General features: G+C 37.8%; 1 protein-coding gene across 16 annotated transcripts in view; it reads right to left on the bottom strand.

Moving 5' to 3' along the window:
* The window catches only part of SOX6 (SRY-box transcription factor 6), a 480108-nt gene that overhangs the window by 40491 nt on the left and 416806 nt on the right, over positions 1–22811 (bottom strand). For 12 of the 16 annotated variants that reach the window (XM_067540705.1, XM_067540707.1, XM_067540708.1 and 9 more), the window contains 2 exons: positions 19820–19876; positions 2534–2642 (listed from right to left, as the gene is read on the bottom strand). In XM_067540705.1, coding sequence (XP_067396806.1) covers positions 2534–2642; positions 19820–19876 — 166 coding nt within the window. The remainder of the gene's footprint in view (positions 1–2533; positions 2643–19819; positions 19877–22811) is intronic. The other 4 variants (XM_067540710.1, XM_067540718.1, XM_067540711.1 and 1 more) reach the window with 1 other exon arrangement.

Below are 22811 nucleotides of genomic sequence, written 5' to 3'. Positions count from 1 at the left end.
CTATGGCTATTACAAAACTGTGACACTCCATTGAGATAGTGACCTTGACAACAAAATAAAAAAGAACAAATATCACTTCTTACAAAAGGCCAACGATTAACTATGAGTTTGTAGAGTTCCTTAGCAACTCAAATCTAAAGTGGACACATGTGTACGCACTGCTTGCTATTAGCACATGTAAAATTTTTGTGACATGCTGAAAAACTGGAAAGGTCTCTACAAGCCTCATTTACAATTAGGAAGAAGTGTAAATATTCTTGGAGACTAACAAAGCCTGTTGCACAGTTCAGAGGTCCTCGTTTCATTGTTGGCCTTTCAACCATAGTATTTTCAATGAGCCACTCAAACATGCTATGCTGGGAGAGTCATCCCTTAGATAGCTTGCCAAGGATAAGGGATAAAACTTGAGAGGTATTTTAATGTCTTATCTACACCACTGCAATATCTGCTATAACTTCAACCTTCTCTACAGTCAGAAGGACAAACAAGCAGCTCACTCTTGAGCTTCTGCCAGCTTTTTTTTTTTTTTCCACAGAACAGCAGAAGGGTTCATCCAGCACCCCTTTTCCAGAGACATCTATCTGTTGCTAGTGCTAAGTCTGGTAACCTGAATCCATTCATGAACTCAGATTCACCACATGGCAACACACCATACCGCAACTGCCCCACTAGTTCTAAATGGAGGAAGGGTTACACGTCCTTAAGCTGGCACAATTCATAGCAACTGAAGTTACATATGTAAAGGTTTTATTCCTGTATTATCTAGTAACAGGATGGGCTGTCAGTACCAGGGTGTATCTCAAGGCACTAGCTTAAGCACACTAGAGAGAGGAAGGCTGATACGGGAAATTAGCAAAACTAAGAAAGCACTAGAGGGAAGTCCTGTCAGAAAAACTAGTTACAATTTATCATCTGCATTTATACAGAATGAAATTAGGAGGCACTGACTTGATCCCGTTCAAGAAATATGAACATGTAATGGATGAAATGGAGTTTTGAATTAATGTTTAAGATTTATTACTTCCAGATATAAGGAAGCAAACTATCAGAGATATATTTCTTAATGTTTTAGAACAAAATACTCAGTTTTCATAAAGTACAGTGTAAAAACATTTATAATTATAACACAGTAACGTTATCTAGTCACAAACAGGACTAGAGTTAGTTGACTAGTGAACAAAAATTGATTCATTAATATTTTCATGGATAAAAATGCCAAGATTCGTTCACAATGATTATCAGTGTCATTTTATTTATTTAGAGCTGGCTAGGAATTCTTTGTTGAAATATTTTTCAGTGAATAATATGATTTCAGTAAAAATCAACATTTTTAGCAGGAAAATGTTGATTTTGCAAAAAAATTTCAGTTTTTCATTGGGAAAATCTAAATAAAATATTTTATATCAATTTTACATTAATCGCCATCTGTGAGAACAACCACAGTGTCTCATGGGAGTTGTAATGTGAGTTTCTCATGCCCCTAGTCTCCTTTATGGACCTGGCTGGATTACATTTTCCATGATGCACTGTGGTCTCTCTGCTGGCTGAACTGCCACACTGCATCATGGGACTCCATGACTGCAGAACATCATGGGAAATGCAGTGTGGCTAGGGATCCCAGCCCTCTGAGGAGAATGTTGGATAAGTCATCTTAACCTCAACTTTAACACACTGAGGCAGACCAGGAGGATGGTAGGTTAATGTTGAAATGTTTTGCATGTCTTTTCACCCCAATTCTGGAGAAAAACACTTGTCAAAATATCAGTATTTCCCCTGAGATAGAAATTCTACATTTAGGAGTATCTGGAAAGTTATAGAGTATTTGCGAAAATGTGCTTGATTCCTGAGAGTTTTATTAATTTTAGCATGAATGATTATTTATCCAAAACTTCTTTCTGTAAATAATTTATACATTATTCTCCATTCATTATCCTCCTGTTTAGAAAGATTCAGCGAGCAGAAAAAATATCAGGTCACTTAGGTGGTCAACCACAGGCAACATAGTAATTCAAGGAAGTAGCTAGCAAACAACCTATAATCTGACTTGGGTCAGTAGGCCCTCAGGACCCAGAACGCTGCTGGAGGGGTGGGTCAGAGCCTGTGTTCCTCTGAGGTTCAGGTCCAAGCCATTTTGTCATGTGGACGCAAGTGAAGCCGCAGATACAATTCAGAAACTCTGCATAATGCAGTCCGGACATGTTAACACAGCTGTGAGACCCAGGTCCAGCGATCGAAAATGCAGTTTTACAATGGAGTGTGGACACTCAAGTTGGAAACACCGAGTCTACAGGCCTGGGTCCCACAGACCCAAGCTTAGTGTGCAATGCAGACATATCCTGAATGGCTCAGAGTAACCTTTGCTATCTGACTATGTGACTATCTGACAAAATGTGCTAACTGTTTTAAATTTGTGCCCAGGAATTTAGCTGCACATCTCCCGAGATACTGGAAGGCACACAGTTATGTGTCCATTCCATGTCACATTGTGGGAATTAAGGAAGCAGTGTTTAATGTATTCATAACAGCAACTCACCCTCTGCATCTTCTGGCCTGGTAAGGTCAATGACTCCTGGGCCCAGTTTCCCATCTTCACTGGGTTTCCCTGTTAACTGTGGGCCTAAATTCTCAAAGCGTGTTCTTTCCTGGAAAAGACGAGAGATACTATTAATGCTCCCTATATCCTAGTCCTACTTATATGTATCTATGTACAGGTATATGCCTTTTCTTTTCTTTTTTTTTTTTTTTTTTTACTGAGTGAATAAAATGAGGAGATTTAATTAAAAGTGTAGTTTAGAACATAACATTGAGGGCTTCCTCTTAGGTTCTAAGCATCCAGATCCTCTCATCAGTATCACTTGGAATGATGAGTGTTCAGCACTTCTGAAAATCAGGCCCTAAGGTTTAAATCTGAAAATGTACACAGAAACTTCCAAATTAGGCTGAACTGCACGTCTATAATGTATAAATGATGGTACATTCAACTGCAGAAAACTTTTTAACAGGAAGCAGTGCTGATCTATGTTGCAAACTATCAATGCTGCAAACTTTGTCTTTCCACTAAACTTTGTGATTGAAACTGGAAAAAACAATTGACATTGGAGGGGCACTAAAATTTAGAACTTGAAAGAAAAGTTCCTATTAAAACATGCTGCTAATTTAATGGAAAAAAGCACATCTCCCTTCCCTCCTCCCACCCCCCAAGAGATCCAAGTTTGCATTCGTACCCCTGAGAAAACACAAGTCTGAATTTTATGCAAGAGGCTTTCAAAGACAAGTATTCAAAAAAGGAATACTAGATGACAGAATTGATACTATTATTTTGTCTAGGAATTTCAGCTGAACCTCAGTGGGAATTGAAAAAGAGAGATGACGGTGCTTGCTCCTAGAAAAACACAAAGCCTTTGAGAGCTGGAAACCTGCACAGGAAAGCTGGACCTCAAACTGTAAAATGAAAACTAAGGGAGGCATTTTATGTGTTAACCCAGTTCCACAATCAAACAACTACAAGACAAGAGCACTACAACTGACAGTGCAATATTCCTTCACAATGGTAGTCTCTGTAGTACTGTATATCAGTAGCTAAGTGTTCAACGGTTATCATTAATTTAGTGTTCTCATTTGAAGGAACACAACATGTTTTCCCTCTTGCCGTGGTGTTACTTCTTCAGACTAAACTTGGTATTATGTTGTACTTGTGAATGAATGAAACCTTGTTGTTCATTACTATGAAACAATATTAAATGTCATGTCAGCTTGAATTTACAGACATGAAATACCAGCTTTCAGCTCGGCGAACAGTTTCTGTATGTTATACTTAATGCATTATGCAGAAGTAGAGTGCTGATTGCTGTTCAGTCTATTGTTCAATGACCTAGTTCTGTACTGAGCATGTTAGACATAAGAAGAAAACATTATGAGTTTTCTCTCCTGCAAGATGTTTAGAAACTTGGAAATGTTCTTGAAGACCAAACATACAATTACTTGATGGCTGTTGTGCCTCATTTGTTCAATCTCAGTTCATTTGTGCTATCTAATCTGATTATTTTTTGAATATCATTATATTTCTATAATTAATTCCCATCAGCCAAATTGTTCAGGAAGCCTTTTGATTCTCCAGATCATGGAATATGTTTAAATCTGCACCGGAAGAAAACACAGCACAAAACCAATTCACAGGGTTTACCACAACATGCAGCTGAGGAGTTTCAGGTACTAATTGCATTTTAAAAAGTTTCTTAAAATCTTCCATTCATCTAAAAAGTTATCTTTGCATTTTCATAATGGAGTAACATTCTCCATGCTCTTGAGCTGTTTTTGTACTGTAGCTTTCCTATATAATGTATCTGTTGGTGAAAGGATTTAAACGTGCAAAGAAACTGAAATGAAAAGTAAGAGTTTAGACACAGAGGAAATGTGACTAGAGAGAGGCAAACTAACACTACAAGGCCTACAATTACACCCAAGGATACTCTATAATCTAACAATAATCCTGCACCATCAGAATGGAATCTGCTTTGCTGGCAGATAGGAATGAAATTTTTTCAAATGTTCCTTGTTCCATTGTTAAGGAGCTGGTTTAGATTTCCCCAATTTGCACTGAAAATAGAAGAAAAATCAGTACTAGGAAAAACAGCCTTTAGCACACACAGTTTCTCTTTCCAAATATTTGCATTAAAGCCTTTTAAAGGAGTGTTAACATGGTATCTGCAGTATTCTTGGAAGAACAACCATTAAGTGTGGTTTAGAAGAAGGTGAAATACCTTCCTACTATTAAAATCAACAAAACCTGTTATATATCAATATTCACATTTGAAGTATCTTTCTAGTCATTCATTCTCTTTGATTTTTTTTTACCAGAAAATATTCTGTTAAAAAAAGAAAAATTTCTGAAAGAATATCAATATTTTGCCATAGAGGGAGAAAAGAGAAAAATACATGATAAGGGCAGAAATAGTAAGATGAGAAAGCTTAACATAATAATAATAAATAAAATAATAATAATAATAATAATAAATAATAATAATAATATATTTTCTTCTAAAAGAATTAAAGTCCACTTATGATTCAGTAATAACCTCTGTTTTTTACTTAATAGGAAAATATATCACAGATATTATGTCTCAATATATAAATATTGGAATGCTGATTTTTTTCAATGAAAAAATATTCTTCACATGCTGATATCAGTATTTGGATGAGGAATTAGTAAAGCATACGAAATGCTTATATGAAATTATATTAAAGGGGACACAACCTGTTTAAGTCCTGTTTTACCTTTCTTAGGGCTTAGCCTAGTAGGTTTCATATCAACCAACTAATATATGTTCAGACCTCAACTAACCCTGTTTACACCAGGATTTTAAAATGTTTTAGTTATCACATTTTTAAAAAACACCCTTTTTCCTAATATAAACAAACCCTTAAAGAAAATAAATTCTATGTAGCCTATTTCCACATAAACAAACATACATACATCCACATCTCCATACTGTAAAATATTTTTTAAAGTGTGGGGGTGCGCACGTGTGTATATGTGTGTTTGTATATATATGCATATACACATTAACAAACAACAGGTACACACACTCATTTTATCCGCACACGTATGTATGTATGTGCAGCTTGAAATATGTACACCCACTTAAGCTATGTTTATATATATTTTTGGTTCTTAGCCACACAGAGCTAATTTGTTTGTTTGTTTTTAGTTAAAGCGCATCTTCCGGAGATAGGATGTGGGTCTGCATATCCTCTGCTGTATACTCAGGCAAAGCTGTTCACTTCAAATGGTGTAATTGCAAGAAAGGGCTTGGGACATGATCCTGCAAACCTTTACTCATGGGAGTAGAACCACAGAAGTCAATGGGACTAAGAATTTGCAGGATCAGGGACTTATTCTGAAACTGAAAGCTGTCTCAAGCACAGTTTGGGCTCTCTGTGTTTTTGTGTATGTTAAAAATGCAGTAAAAATTAATCACTACTTTAAAATTAGAAGAAGGAAAAAATTCTTCTTGCACCAGCCAAATCTTCATTTTCATTCAGTGACATGATTAGGCACTTATTTATGCATTGTCAGTTACAAACATGCAAAAAACATAAAAGTTATTTAAAAAATTAAAGTCTGTTTCACTGTGTTGTAGGACTGTTGGTTCTCTAAGTGCTTTGAAATTATGATGTATGAGGTAGATGTTGCATATTAAATAAAGATATTTAAATGATAAAGCCCCTTTAGTGAAAGCTGATGAATGTTAAACGTTACGAGCCACAAGACTGTGGCATCCATCATATTCACATGTTATCACATTCAATGATGGAACAGCCCCAGTGATGACAGATAGACTGGTAGATTATTATCCCTTATTTCCAGAGTCACCGAGCAAGCCAGCCAACCCCTTAGGCATCATTTTTAACTTTGCATTAAATTAGCAACTTTTCTCTCATTTCTGTAGCAGGGATTATCAATTCTTCCTGCAAGTGCGGAAGGTAAAGGAAAGGTTTAGTCAACCAAGGAGTGGGGAAAGAAAGAAGTAGGCCCTGCCTGCAAAAAAGCTGCAAATTTCAAATTACTAGAAACAAATATAAAATTGTGATCTTCTGGAAGAACAGCAATGAAACAGGAAGCACACAATAATGGCTTTTCTCTGCACTTAGATAAAAGCTGAATTTTTGATGTGCACAGTATATTTTCATAAAATTTTATATACTATGTTTTATACACTTATTGGCTATTCCATAATAATGTGTGTGCTAACAGTAAAATTGCTCTTAAATTTATGTGTGTTATTTATACGTTCCCACGTAACAATGCTTTTTGTTGTAAAAAATATTCTGTTTATTAATGTAACTTTACAACCACTGCATCCAAGATCCGTGGTAAATTAATGACATTTTTATTATTTTATAGTGTCATTAAATTTTTACTGATCATTCCATCAAACAGAAGCAATAAAGGCCATAATGTAAACTGGGACACTTAGATCAAGGGAACAGAAAGGCATTCCATATAGTCTGAAGTAAACGACTAGCTATAAATGATATTTATACCATCTTTAAGCTTATGAGACTACTTGGACAAGTTTGGCAAAACTGTTTCAGTAGTACAGTGGATTGTGTACTTAAATAACAGTTTACTTGCCAGCAAGACCAGTTTTTTCAAACCATATGCGAGAAGATGACTGATTGCATCCATCTCTTGAAAAACAATATACGAAATGTAATAATACACTGGGCACCCCTCCCTTCTGGATTACCAAAATTGATCAGACTATAGCCATGCCTCAAATTATTTCAACATGCTGGCTTTTTCCACATCTGAAATGTGTGTTCAGACTAAACTGGAAAATGGCATACCAGCTGATCCTTGTGTGAAAGGGCTTGTTCTAATTTTTTTTTCAGACAAATACATTTTATTTAAGTAGACATGGCTGGACAATGATGTGATACTCTTTGTTTCAATAGTTTAACTTGGCAGCAGTTACCAACATTTATTTAAAGAGCCAATTCCTAGAGTCTGAATTAATATGGGTCATTCACAGAAGCCACAGAGCATATGCCTGCGGGGCTATTACATATTCTGTACAGTATTTTAGTTGCAGCTTTAGTTAGCTACAAATAATTATCACGCCTTTACATACAAAATACATTACCATTAGGTTACTCCATTCTGAACCTCTCAACTAATTCTTTAGTGGCTTACTTGTTAATGTGCTCTACTCTATTAATATACAATGGAAAGTCGAAAACAACAAAAAACACCTGTGTATTCAAAACATCAAGAGGAAATTTTCAACACAACTAACAGGGATTCATTCACACTATCCCTATTAATGCTAATAGGAATTGTGAGAATAAATCCCCCAGACACCTCAGCAAAATCCTATAGTCTCCTAAGAATGTGATTTATACTGACAACAACAAAGCAATTCAGAGCTCAGACTGACACTTTGTCCTTCCAACCCTGCACTCTATTGTGCCTGTGAATCAGGAAACATTGTTCTGTGAGAACTCACAAGTCCTCTTTTCATCCAGCAAAGGTCAAACTGCAAATTCCCCCAAACTTTCTCCCAAGTTCCTCCTATTTTTTAACAACTAGGACTGGAAAGTGAAATCACCCTTTGCTTAGAATTTTTTGCAATATCTTGCACTGCAGGGATCATTACAAATTGACTTTCAGCCTTATCTCTAAATGTTTTTGTTTTTATGCGTAGGAAGTTCAACCAATAACCTTATAACAATGATGTTGATCATCCTATTGTCCTACAGGCATGCAACTTCTGGATTTCTTTAACGGGCAAAATGAATAAACACAGTTGTGACATAAAGTGAGAAAGCCTCACAGCACCCCTGATTTTATCATCCTTGTGGTGGTTGCCTGGAACCTTTTTCAAAATCATAGAAGACTGGGGATGGAAGAGACCTCAGAAGGTCTTCTAGTCCAACCCTCTGCTCAAAGCAGGACCAACCCCAACTAAATCATCCCAGCCAGGGTTTTGTCAAGCGAGGCCTTAAAAATCTCTAAGGATAGAAATTCAGAAGGTACTCCAGAAAACCTAAAAGAGATATTAAATTACCATATCAGCAAATGTATTGTAGAGACTCTGATTAATCTTAAAACACATTTTTTTCAACCATTCAAATAGTTGAATGGTTTTTAATAGGTTTTAAATAGGTTCATTCATCCAGTCCAGAATTCTATCTTAAAAACACAAGATAGATGTCATGATGCACCATTACTTAGGCACTGGTCAGTCTGTCATACATTTAAAGTGTTGGCATAGTATCTGAAATATTGTAATGGCTCCTATCATATCAATTTGTAGTTAGAAAAATAAAAATCCCTGAAAGAGCTAGTACAGTAGACGTAAAACTTAGAGAAAACTTAGTGGTATTAGTTCATAGGGATCCATATGAACCTTTTTCCCGTTTTAATTCACGTGGTTTTGCTTTGAGTTTCAGTTATGAGCAAACTCCAAGCAGGACTTAACCAAACCCATCAATTTTGGCCTAGTTAAAGGTGGAAACACTGAAAAATCATAGAATTTCTCACGGTTTGCAATAGGAACCATAAATTTGTCCCAGGTTCACAAACCTTTGGGCAATGTTTGTTCCAAGTTTCAGATTTTCTCATGAATATTTTGCATGGCTAAAATTACAAGGTATCATCACTCTGTGGCAGGAGGCATTTAAAGATTTAGAGTGTGTGTATGTGTGCGCACATGCATGAGAGAAAAACTGGGGGGGGAAATTACAGCAAAACTGTAGTAATAGTTAATTTTCAGCATTTTAATAACCGGACCATTTTGCTGAAAGTTTCAGTTTACTTGATGTACAGATTGGATGAATGAACATCAAATTTATGTGACTTTAAGTTGATCTGACATGATAAAATACCAAATCCTAGTAACTTTAACAATATGAAGGCAATGCTCCCAGTGGCCAGACTAAAGGGATAATGAAATGTATCCTCACTTAAAACCTTACTTTAGTTTTCTCTTTCAAGATGTTCATGATGTTCATAAGGCATTTAGATACTATGATAATGAAGGCGGTATAAGGACCTATATAGAACAGAACAGAACAGAATAGAATTCCTGCCCCAGCCTACAGGCACCTACTGCAATATAGGCCAGGTCAGCTGACTCAGGCTTGCAGGCTCAGGCTCCAGGGCAGAAAAATTGCTGTGCAGATATTTGCACTCAGGCTGGAGCCTGAGTTCTGGGACAGTGCAAGAGTGGATGGTCCCAGAGCGTTGGCTCCAGCCTGAACCCAAACATCTACACAGCAATTTTTAGCCTTGCAGTCCAAGCCCTGTAAGCCTGAGTCAGCTAACATGGGCCAGCCACGGCTGTGTTGTGTGGCTTTTATCTCTTTGCAGACATTCCCATAGTGCCCCTCATGTACTATGCTGAACTGCATTGGAGGCATGTACCCTGCTCAGGGGAAGGGAGGCCATTGAGTCTCCTTTTTAAAATATATTGTTTTGTGTTAAAATACCATTGAAAAAATGAGCAATGTATTTAAAAAGGGACTTATACTAACCCTGCTTAGCCTGGCTGCATGCCTCAGCTGTACTGTGAATGTGACAACATGACATTCAGGAGTATCAAAGTGGAGTAAAAACCAGTATTATCAACGTTCATGACTTTATTGCAAGTTTCCCGATATTTGGGTCTCTTAAAGTCCAAGTTTCTGGAGTCAGGTGAACATGTGCAAATCTTTTTCTTTTTTTTTAATTAAAGCTAAATTTTGAGACATTGTGGCTGTGGGGAAAAAAATCTTGCAAACACAAACCCTATGGGTTCAAAAACCAGAACACAAATATCAACAACCCATTTATTTATTTATTTATTTTAAATCTTATGTTTTTAAAGTAAATTGCATGATTTTGGAGGGTCTGACGCATGATTTTAGAGTGCCCTGTGGATGTAAATACTAGGAAGCCTCTATCATGGTGGAGTGGATGTCACGAGACCTAAATGAAGAAATATGAAAGGAGTGTTACGGTGAAGGCCTCGCATACTTTGGTTATTTGGTGGAACTCAACACATATTTTTAAATTACTAGATTTTATTGCTTTTCAGGTTTTCTTTAAAATTAACACATAATATATATTTAATTATTTTAAAAAATCATATACCCAAATATTTCCATCTAGATTGGATTTTATGAATTAGTCCCTCTACTCCTACTTATTAAATACTGACAGATCCTTAACTATTGCAGCACTTGCAGGCACTCCTAAACTATGGATCTACCCCAGTCAGATTACTTTCAACAGGATTACTGCACTTACTGAACCCCCTTAACCAAATGCTTTATGTCTTTGTTCATATGGTTTTAATAAGGTTTTAACCAATTGCAAGGTTATTTATAAGTTTGCAACTCCCCAGTAGTTAGAGTTATGAAGCGTTCAGACTTAAGCATATCCAGTTGTGTGGTAACCCAACTACTGCTTTCATGCGGTTTCCAACTTTTTATTCATGCACAAAGGCATGATGCATGGCAGTATCTGAACACTTTCTGATTAACTCTTTGTTTCGGCAACAAATTCACACAGCATTCTACTGTAAAATTATACAGTTCAACTGAAACATGACAGAATTTTTATTAAAAAAATGAACAAATTGTTGAATTCTGCCTTAGATTAATGAAAACTGATTAGTCCCAGAGAACAAAGGAACAATCAATTAAATTAACAGCTGATAAATATGAAATAAACAAAAAGAATTACTACTTTATACGCTACATAATAAAGCCATAGAATTCACGAGAAGTCAGAAGGAGCCCAAAGCCTGAGCTGTCATTGGTTTTTAAAAGGGTTGAATAATTTTATAACCATTAATAACATTTGTAATAACACACGGTAAAATACAGATGACTGAATCTCATGTTCCAGGGTGCAAGTTGTTCACTTGCAGGGATCAAGTAAACATTCCCTCCTTCTCCTTGCTACTCCCACCTCACTATCTAACGTCAGTGGAACATTGGCCAGGGGCATTATCAGGAGGGAGGCTACTGACCACAGCTAGAGGCACAATACTGGATTCAATGGACCAATGATAAATTATGTAGACCAGCCCTATGTAACTTGTAACTGTGAAGAATCTGAATGCAACAATTTAGAAAACACATTTTCATTTAATTCTACACATACATGTGCTAGCATATTATTTTGAAAAAAATGATACTGAGCACACATTCTTCAGGAAATAATTGGATTGTTCTACTTCTTTTTTACTTTATTTCCTATACTACCACACTTGAAGTTGTATGTGAGGGCAACTCAGTTGCTACATGCCCAGCATAGCTATATACAGAGTCCTACATGGCCCGCCAGCAGAATACAAACCTAAGACCTTCAGCATGGCAGCACAAACCTTTAGCACTTCAGCTACTGGAGTAATTCCATTAACTCATAGCAGCAGACAGCCCAGTTTCCTCCAGTGAACTAGAGTTGGGGGGGGGGGGCACACGACGCTATAGCCACTCCAAAATTTGCCTTTGCCCTCTCATAGTCACCCCATAACAGCTGCCGCTCTCCAGTCACCCAGCTCTGAAGGCAGAGTGCAGAGAGCAGCAGCTGCTGGTGGGCACCAGCTCCAGCAGCAGTGGAGAAGTAAGCTTGGGCAGGGAGCCAGGAGCCCCGAGAGCAGCCCTCGGCACATGTTCCCACCTCATGGGGTGTGGGTCCTGGGCTCCCCACAGTGACCCAGACTGACCCACTCTGGCCCAGACTCCTGGGCCCCGCCCCCCACAGTTGCTGCTCCCCCAGGGCTCTGCTGGCCCAAGAGCCGGGTCCCCCCCCCCGCATGGGCAGCTCTTACCAACCTTAAGCAGACAGTGCCCTGCACTGCCTGGCTCCGGCTTCCAGCCTCTGACCTGGCCACAGGACGGGACCACAAAGGGGGGCAGGGCCTCGTGATGGGGAGGGGTACAGCCTCCCAATTTTCTGTCTGGCCCACCTCAGCCCACACCCCTGGGAAGAGGCAGGCACTGCCCCTATAGAGTTCACAGAATAAGCTTTGCTGAATTGAGACCATAATGCTATGAGTCTGCCTATATGCCCATGACCAAATTTCACTGAAAATCTGGTCATTCTTAGAATCAGAGTTTGGACAGAACTCAGGAGACTTTGACTTCCATTACTGTGCTCAAACAATTGGACTCCACTTCTCTCTCAAGCAGCGCATTGGGTGAGTATTCCAGGCTGAATATTTAAAGAGGAATACAAGATAACACATCTTTAGCAAGTAGCCACATTAATATTACAAAGAGTAAAACTATTCTAGTTTCTGCTAAGAAAAACAATTCTGTGGGAAGAGAAAAACAGGAGTCACTGATTTCAGTTTCACTGTGGCATCCTGCAGACCTCAATTGCACAAAGCAAAATTAGCTGCCTTCCACAAGAGTTTAGAAATGGACAGATTTACAGAAATTTAGATTGTATACACATGCCAGTAGCCACACATCTCAAGTACCAGTATGACGTAGTCTTATAAACAGTACATATACAAAATGTATATGGTAAGTTTAAGATTTTAAATCTGCCAAAAGCTAAGACAGTCAGACTTGATTTTCTCACAGCTATTTTAATTTTACCATTGTGAGTGTCTGTGTTGTGACAGGGTCTTTCATTATGCAATCCAACATTATTGGGGAAGTTATAATAAAAATGGTCTTCATGAAGCAATAACCACTGGCCAATTTCTGACAAATGCACATTTCCTACATTTGATTTTGACAACAATTATAATGTTTGAAAATCAGGGCTAGGATAATTGATTTGGAAAACAAAATACTAGTCTAAGTGATAACAAAAAGCTCCAACAGAATTGAACCTGAACTTTAAAATAGATGCATATTTCATTGAAAGTGTTAGTGTAATTCTGTAGGTTTATTATAAAAAAGAAAGAAGGACAATAAAAGTATTCCTGAATTAAAAGTCTCTGACTATATTTGCATTAAAGTAAAAAATGATGTAGCATGGTTGCAGAAAGGAGCTCATGTGTATTTAATGTTATCTCAGACAGAACTGAACCTGAACTTTTAAAATATATACATATTTCATTGCAAATTTAGTGCTATTTACAGTTTGCATATAGTTGTGGGGTTGTTTCTATTAATATGGGGCAGTTTTTTCTGGTTTTGTAGCTTTTCTTATCTAACTTTTCAAGTATTTATTTTATGTTTGCTGCTGTATTTTACTGTTTATTCTCAAGCATCCTTTGTTATGCTCAAAGAGAAAACAAACGTCACTAAAGAATCAGGATGGATGACAATGGAACAATGATTGTAACATCATTATGCCGTGTCTTACCTCTTGTATCCACATCACTGCCGTGTTTTCCTCTGATTATTTCAACCTCAAGAAAGTGCGCTGCTTACTGTTTGTGTCAGGAAGGCAAGATTACTGTGTGCAAGGTTATCACATCAAGTATGATATACATAATGCCTGTGCGATAGACGTACCCTTCAACTAGCGCCCTTCTTTAATTTTAATTCAACAAGAAAAGAACACTCAGGTTGCAGAATCCTACTGCCTCTTATTGGCCTTGATCCTGTAAGGTACTGAGCACTCTGGCTCTGATTCAGCAAAGCACTTAAGCACAAAAATAGTCTTGTACAACTCTGTGGGACTACTTACAGGCTTACAGTTAAGCATGTGATTAAGTGCTTTGCTGAATCAGGACCACAGCACTCAGCACATTGCAAGATCTATCTCCTAGTGTACCTGAGAACAAAAAAGATTACGTTAAGAGGTAATTCTGTTTATCTGTGTTTAAAAAAAGATAATTTTTTCCACTTTTTGTTATTCATCCTGCCCTTCAAGATGAAGTCAGTTGAGGGTCTTTAACAACTTTAAGTCTAATAGATTGGAGCCCCTCCTGTATAAATAGGGATTAATTTTCTTCCAGGATAAAACAGAAAGAGAGTAAAAACATGAGTGCCCTCATTGAAATCAATGGGACTACTCACAGTACGTAATGTGTAATGTAAATCTTTGCAGGAAAAGGTCCTAAGTTGCTTGTAAATCACATTTCTAAAATCTGGGAAGAAAATAGCTAAAAGCACATTAATGATTAGTATAAATTTATCAAACCAAAAAAAATAGGCAAACGGTCATTACCACAAGCAGGTCAAAGAAGATGCTTTCCTTTCAAACATATGACTAAGTTTTCACTTCTCTGGATCATACTGTCATAGTTCCAGTTTCCCCTTAATCCCCCTTTGTCTAGACCTATATTATGAAATCCAGTTTCCTCACAACATGTGAGGTTTGTATAGTATAAGAAGTACTCCTCTCTGCTTAAAACACTAACACAACTTATACCTAAACTAACCCGACAGCCTGAAAAAAGAAAAGTCTCACATAAAATTAAAGACATGCACAATCTGATCCAAAACCAGCTACAGCAATGGGAGTCTTTCTATTGACTTCAATGGGCTTTGGATCATGCCCTAAATAAACTGAAAAGCAAATAAATCCTTAATCTGAATTCAGTTGTTCATTATATAATTATTTTAAAAAGAAATATTTACATTATGAAATACTGTATCAAATCATGGTCTGTAAAAGAGAAATTCATTCTCATGCAGGGGAACAGTAAAAGACCCATGCACCTCAAGTCCCACTTAAAACGTATTGTAAGGTCTTAGGTGGGACTTACGTGCTGGTCTCCAGCACAGAGCTGTATTGCATCCTGCACACGTATCTCTAATTCTGATTTCAAAATGATCAGATCTTTCAGCCACATCCTGCAGAAAACATACATGGAAAATCCATGCAATTCACCGCATGGAGATAACATGCCTCATCCCTGGGGAAGGCACTTCCTACTCTAGGGGTGGGGGTGGGGCAGCAGAATATACGTGGAGAAAGGACTCCATTGTCTCAGGAGTCGATGCCTTCCCTACCACCTTCTACGCTTACCAGCCACAATTAACTCGTATTTGTGCTAGTTCCTTCTTTTCAATATTTTGTAGCAGAGGAGATGACTCTGTCCATGCTTGATATAAGGGGTTTGGGATTTTTTTTTGCTTTAGAGTACGATAATAATACCTAGCTCTTCATCAATAGACCTCAAAGTGCTTTACAAAGTAAGTCAGTGTCATTAGCCTCATTTTATGGATGGGGAACTGAGGCACAGACTCAGGAAGGTATTGGCCTTCGATCATCCTACAACCCAGTGGCAGAGCTGGGAATTGAACCCAGGTCTCCTGGTGCTCCATCTACTAAGCCTCACCGCCTCTTATATAAATATATTTAATGTATTTTTCAGTCATGTAACATTCAAGTCTTTGCAGCTGTTAGATGAATATGTTTACAGAAAGCAAACAAAAGCAAATATAACATTAAAATATCTGGGAACTACTGTTTTGATATTCCTCTTGGACAAAGGGATATCCTGCTATGGCCATATGCACATTTATATTGAGTGAAAAAATCTATTAGCCAATACCACTAGCTGGCAACTATTTATGTCTGAAAAGGGAACATAATCAGTTTTCATTGGTTAAGTCCAGTCTTTGCCAAATTTTATATTATGACTAAAAGCTTGGCCAAAGGCAGTGGCAAGTAGCAGAAAATCGCTTAAAGTGTTATACACCAGATTACTTGAATGATTTGCATCATGTTTTCAAGAGACTTTGGGATATTAAAAACTTAAAATTTGGAACAGTCTTGAATTGTGGATTTTTGTTCTTATTTGCAACATGACACAGAGGGGCGAGTTATGATATAGCATGAACTGACTAAAGAGACAATTTTTAATGTAAACAGCATGAAACTTGTGGGAAAAGTTCAGTTTGAAATGCTAGTTTTTTTCAACTGAACGTTTGGAGAGCCAACTGATTTAGATTAAGTGCTCACCCCTGCACTTCCAGTTTAAGATTCATGTTGTCAATGTACTAAATACAGCTATACAGTTTGTATTCCAGATGAACTGACCTGACTGCAAACCTCATTCTTTAGTACGATTCTGACCCCGAGATAAATCAATATTTAATATCCCCTGCAACAGCCCCAGTAGATGATTTTAAACCTTTTCTCCATCCCATTTAGTTATCTTTAAAAATTCTTTATACCAGCCTTCACAGATGACTTTTGAAAAACTAGTTTATAAAAAGCAGCCTGAAAATCATTAAATCAGACAAAGAGAGTTCTTTTCTTCCTCTTTTAATCTTTGTGAATTTTTCTGATCTCTAAAATCCATCTCCTTTAGCTAATTCTTACTTCTCAGCTAATCTGAGGAATACATAAAAACTTCCTCTAAACCTGAAACATATATTTTAAATATAAGGAAAGAGAGATAATAGACAGACAGATCCTGTGCTATATAGAGAGATAGAAAGCCCCATGTGCTAAAGAAAGACAGAGCGCAAGCGAGATGGTCCCATGTCCCATCCCCAGCCTATGTGCTATGAGGTAGGTCTGGTGATAGGATTTTTGCTGGTGGGAGCTGAAAGAATGGGCTCACCAGTGTTTCCACCCTGGTTACCTAGGACCAGCATTTGCAGTTTTCCCCCACATAGAGTACAAGCCCCAGGCAGCTCCTTCCCAACACCCAGCCACACAGGCTATGGGAAGTGACCAGAATCAACAAGGCAATTCAGGCCCAGGACTCCAGACCTGCCACAACTTCACCACCATTTGAACTCTGGACTGGCCACTGTCTGCTCCCAACCTACCCCAGCAAGTAGCTGAGAAGGAGGAAGAAACACTCCTTTCCCCCCACCTCTGCCTGGACTAACAGCCTCAGTGGGGGAGGTGGTCTTCGATGTCAGTGTAAGGTGTTATAAGAATGCAGACAGTAAGGCCCAAGGTCACGTTTTTCTGAGCATTGAAAGGCAGCGGATAAAATGTACTGTTATTTATTAGTTATTGATTAGTAATGATTGTTATTTATTAGGGAGTTTTGAAAGGATAATACCAATAGGAAGGGGCGTCAAGATATATCCACATTGCAGATGGAAGTGTGATCGGCAGCTTGTGTAAATGTACCTGTGCTAGCTCACTAAAAACAGAAGTGAGAATGCTGGGGTAAGGGCTTTGAGGGGGGAAAGGGGCGAGTGCACAATCATGACCACCCTGTAGATACTTTGTCACTTATGTAGCTGGTGCTGAAGCCCACGCTGCAGCATCTTCACTTCTACATGTCTACCCCATGGCTATTTATACCCCCATCTGCAATGTAGATCTACCCTAAATAATTTAAGAAATATCAAGTTGTGCACATTGCTAGCCTATCTAACCATGTGATCTTGGTATTGTTATTCTCCTCCCTTCCCATCGTTTGTTATGCTTACTTGTTGGTGTCTTGTCTTAAATGAGATGGCAAGGGGAGGAATCACATCTACCTGTGCATTGTTTGGGGCCCAGCACAATGTGGCACTGATCCTAACTGGGGCCCTTAGTCACGGCCACAATATCGATATTAAACAAGAACAGTGAGCCTGCTTTACTTGTAATGCAGTTAACTTTTCACTTCCTTTTCTGTCCTCCTCACCCTCATCTGCCACCCCGCTCAAACAAAACAACAAGATATAAATTGTGCATCTTATTTAGAAAAATGATTGGCATTCAGCTTAATTGTATCCTCAGACTGAGGCAGATTTAAAGTCAGTGAGAACGCCACAATATATGGAGCACACGTACTATACAACAAACATTTTTTTCTTAAATCTCTTTACATCATGTAGGTTTTTAATGTATATTCTACCTTGGAAATTGTGAGCTATGTTATTAATTAATGGAGATCTCACACACAACAGCAATGTGATGAGACTTATGTCTTTGCTGAGACGACAACATTTAGAAAAGTCTCAGTAAAAACACAGCAGTGGTGAGCAGCAGAAAAGAGAGTCAAGATGGCAAAAGCACAGGTTATTCCTAGGTTGCAATACGGTGTCAGCTCACTGCAACACAGCATTCTAGGAACAGGAAAATGAGGTCAATATCACAATAAGGTAAAGAGTTCCATTTTACTTGACATAAGGACAGCTACACTGGGTCAGACCAACGGTCCATCTAGCTCAGTATCTGTATTGCGACAGCAGCCAATGCCAGATAATTCAGATGGAAGGAACAGAGCAGGACAATTTCAAGTGATCCATCCCCGGATGTTTAGTGCCAGCTGCTGGCAGTTGCAAGTATAGGGAGATTTGGAGCATGGGGATCACATCCCTGACTATCTTGGCTAATAACCACTGATGTACCTAATAGAGATCAATAGACCTATATCATTGTACATCTATCAAAAGTGCAAGTTGTGTGAGTCAGATACTAGGGTGGTTCCTAATGCCACTAGAGTGGCATTCTCACAGTAGAAGGAAAGTGAGGTACTAACACAGGCCCTGATTCAGGGAAGCACATAAACATATGCTCAAGCCCCTCCCTCCTCTATACAGGACAGCCCTTAAGGAAAGGCATGTGCTTAAGTTCCGTCCTGAATAGTAATACTGGGTACTTTCTTTTTTAAACTAGATTCTGCAGATCTCCACAAAAGACTTCCAGGTAGCTGTAGAAAAGAGATGTGGACTGAGACAAAGGGAAATGGCTCGATACACTTGAGCATGTGACCCATATGTCTCAAACTCTTTTCTCTGCCCTTTGAAGCTAACACATCTTTTTATTTTAAATTTCCCGTCCTGCAACTCACCTCTTTTTTATGCACACAACAGTTTGGTATAAATTGATAAGCTACAGATGCCTTTTGCACTGAAAGCAATGAAAATACTATGAGGCATGGTATGATATTTGTGTGTTGGGAAGTGGCTCGTGTCCCTCACTCTACATATTGTAGATATACCACTATGAAAAAAATAAGATCTTCTGTTTTTAAAAAAAGTATTTGTCTGAACAGTTTCTTTCAGAAATGAAAATTGTATTAAATGTAACTGCCCTCCATTCCCCTAGAAAGTAAAGTAAAAAACAAAAAAGGCAATACAACTGTTCAGGATAATGTACTGCCTGTATTTATAGGTTTGGGATTTTTGAGAGGAGGAAAGGAGTTCACAGGTACTTCATTAATAAGATGTTTAGCAGCAATGATGTAGTGTGATCTGGCTTCTAGTGAAGAATAGAACATGGGATTTATGCAAAGAATGACATGCAGGTAATCCCTTGATAAAGGAGAATCCCTTGGGAGGAAGAATGCATCAAGCCAACCTAATCTTATTCAAGAACACCCAAAAAGACTGACTGACATCAGGCTAGAAACAGAATTCTGGCAAGGACCTGGCAACTGAATATATTTTGGCAACCAGCTAAACCCTTGACAGAACAGGAATTTATACAGTACATGATGTGTCAGTGACTCACTGTGTCTACAGTTCTAATGCATATCCTTCCAGTGATGGCATCTATCCGCACTGGCATCTGAAATACAGTAAACAGTGTTCCTGCACTTTAGAAATAAAAGGGAATAAGCATGTAAATGTATGCGGCACTAAACAACAATTTATAAAAAAGAAAAGTAGAATGTGTGTAATAGTGGCTACACATTGCAAATTGTTCCTCAGCAATTTAACACACGGATGTCAGGGAGGTGGTTGTGATGGTGCAAATAAGCAATAGGGTTCGTACCAAGCTCAGCGAGCCCTCTGGGAAGTGACAGTGAAAGAAACATGCACAGCCTCATGGTCAACGCAAGCTTAACCTTAGACACAAGTGTCCACTCCTCTTCATTGATGTTTATTAAATCACTTTGGGAATGGGGGAGGGAAGGAGAAGGAAGAGGAGCCTCTTCCAAATCACCATCTCAGTGCTCCCTCTCAGTCAATGAAGATCAGCTACTGAGAGATCAGGAATTTGATATGGTTTGCCAGTCTTTCTTCTAGATTCATTTGCAACACGTTAATAGCCATGGGTGTATCAATGAAATTCAAGTTGTCTGAAGATTTTCAGGATGTAGGGTGGGCAACTTCAAGTTGGGTTTTAAATAGCACTACAGAAACAGATGATGTTTGAAAATGGTTTTAGCAAAAATAATCTGACATTGAAGATTATTTATCTTCCTGATACACATTTCCATTGTGATGGACTTGTTTATGGAGTTAATATCACATGACTAGAGATAGACTAACTATTTTTCCAACAAACTTAGCTGTTTATATGTTTGCAAACTATCAGTAAACAGACTTTGATTCTTACACACGTACTGGTAACTTATATTTGTTCAAATACTCAAGGGAAACATTCCAGCTGATGGGTTATTCATGAGCTATTCACTTCAACTCTTTCTTTGACTAGTCACTATTCATTGTTTGAATAATGTCATTGGTCACCTAATTCTTTTCACAACATGCAGGAAGATTCAGTGACAATTTAACTAGCTGACACATTTATTTCTTTATTTGAACCAAAATGTCTAAAATAGCATAGACCTGGGGCTACACCCGGAAATAGGCAGTTGAGTAAGTAAACTACAACAATGGAGAATGTGATTTCAATTAATCTCACTATAGATCCACCTTGAGATGTTAGAGGGATCTTGTTTTTTTAAGGAAGTAATAAGGTATCAGACAGGGTAATCCAAACTCATCCCTGTTATACGTAATCCATTGCAGTCAAGGGAATTACTCTAGGAATGAATTTGGCCCAATGTGTTTACCAGAAGGAATGTATGGGGAGGGCAGCGAGATGAATGGTAGTAATGAACTGTTTGCCAGTGGATGTCTGTGGTTGGACCTAAATGTGAAAGAATGTGTGCATGTACTCTAAAGTTCTTAGATGAGCCAGTGAGAGAGGAGAAAGTTTGTGGTAGGATTCTGCATGATATTTCTCTCTTCTTCTCCATAGCTTAAACAGAATGAAAACATTCTTGTCCCAGAGTGGTAAAGTCTAAACAGCTAACTCCATCTTACCTTACAAAATACGGATAAGCAAAACAAAACCTGGAGTGAGTTTGGATATATGTCTGGGAAATCTCTTGAATAGTTTGCAAACAAGCTGCATGTGAGAATATGACGATGATTATATTGTTATGATGAATGCAGTGGCATTACCCACTATGGCTGAACAATGAAGTACACCTTCCTTTGGGAAAAACTGTTCATGTTGATTTAACTAAATATGCAGATATTTCAACATTCATCTTGATCAAACTCTGCCCCTTTTGGATTTGTTTCTGCTCCAAGATTTAAGAGTGATACTATACATAGAAGAATGCTTTTTATCCTTTCCAAAGGAAATACCCTCTGTGAGTGGAAGACCAGTTTAGTCTTCTACATTGTAGTTGTGCTGGAAAGCAGATATCAGAAAGGGACAAAAACACTTTTTAATTATAATTCTGAGGTCTTAAACCTGGCAGCCCTTCAAGTAGCCTTGACCACAGAAATAAAAAAGAACTTCTGGGTTATGTGCTGCCACTATCCCGACATACTATAACTGCAAACAATTCCAAGTACGCTATTTATTCAACATTCAAATGCAAAAACTGACTGAGGCAAAAAGGCTGGTTTGCATCATTTCGGAATATAATAATTTATATCTGAACATAGACTTGTGAAAATTGATAATTGCTAAAAACTTGACAATTATATGAAAGATAAATATAGATGGTTGCTTCAGCATACCATATAGGGTCATATGCTGTTTCTTAAATAATACATTATATCATATCATGCAGGTTCTTTAATACCTTAGATGCACTGTGTATTCTCTTCTTACATACCTACACTATTTTCATTGTTATAATGGTTTGGTTATTATTGTTATAAAGGTGGATATAATCTTTGCTGATGGACTTTCCATAAGTTACATTCTCTTCCCTCTAAGGTATATAGTTAATAATTTAGCCACCAGCCAAGTACTACATATTTTCTTTTAAACCAATCTTCCTTAGGTGAAATTTTGGGGATTAGGCAGTGAACTACAAATCTAATTGATCTGAGCATAAATGCACACCACCAACTTTCTAAAGGTCATTTCAAGCAATGAGGCTATTAACCACAAACTAAGGGATGCACAACAAATCCTTCCATAAGTGCAATTTAGGGTATGTGGTACTTAAATACAAAGTTAACAGCTGCAAATTTTGGTGATCTATATATATGTCAGTAATTTCCACTATTTTTATGTTGTAAATACTCAAACGGTGGAATAGTTTGTGTAAGTATATTTTACTGTGTTTCATGTAAATGATTTTCATGCACCCTGTCTGGCATACCCAAAATAGCATACATGAGGCTACACAAGTGTATCTGACGTTTACAAAAAAAAATTATGTTAGGTAAGGTATATATTGTATTATTTGAGTAATAGTATATGATCAGTTAAAGACTGTGTGACAATGCCATGCTCTAAGTGGCAA

This window comes from Emydura macquarii, unplaced genomic scaffold (assembly GCF_026122565.2).
Source record: "Emydura macquarii macquarii isolate MOO-44397 ecotype Brisbane River unplaced genomic scaffold, CSIRO-AGI_Emac_v2 contig_587, whole genome shotgun sequence".
NCBI classification, from domain to species: domain Eukaryota; kingdom Metazoa; phylum Chordata; order Testudines; family Chelidae; genus Emydura; species Emydura macquarii.
Note: the sequence above shows the minus strand (reverse complement) of the source record. Positions and strands in the feature narration are given on the sequence as shown.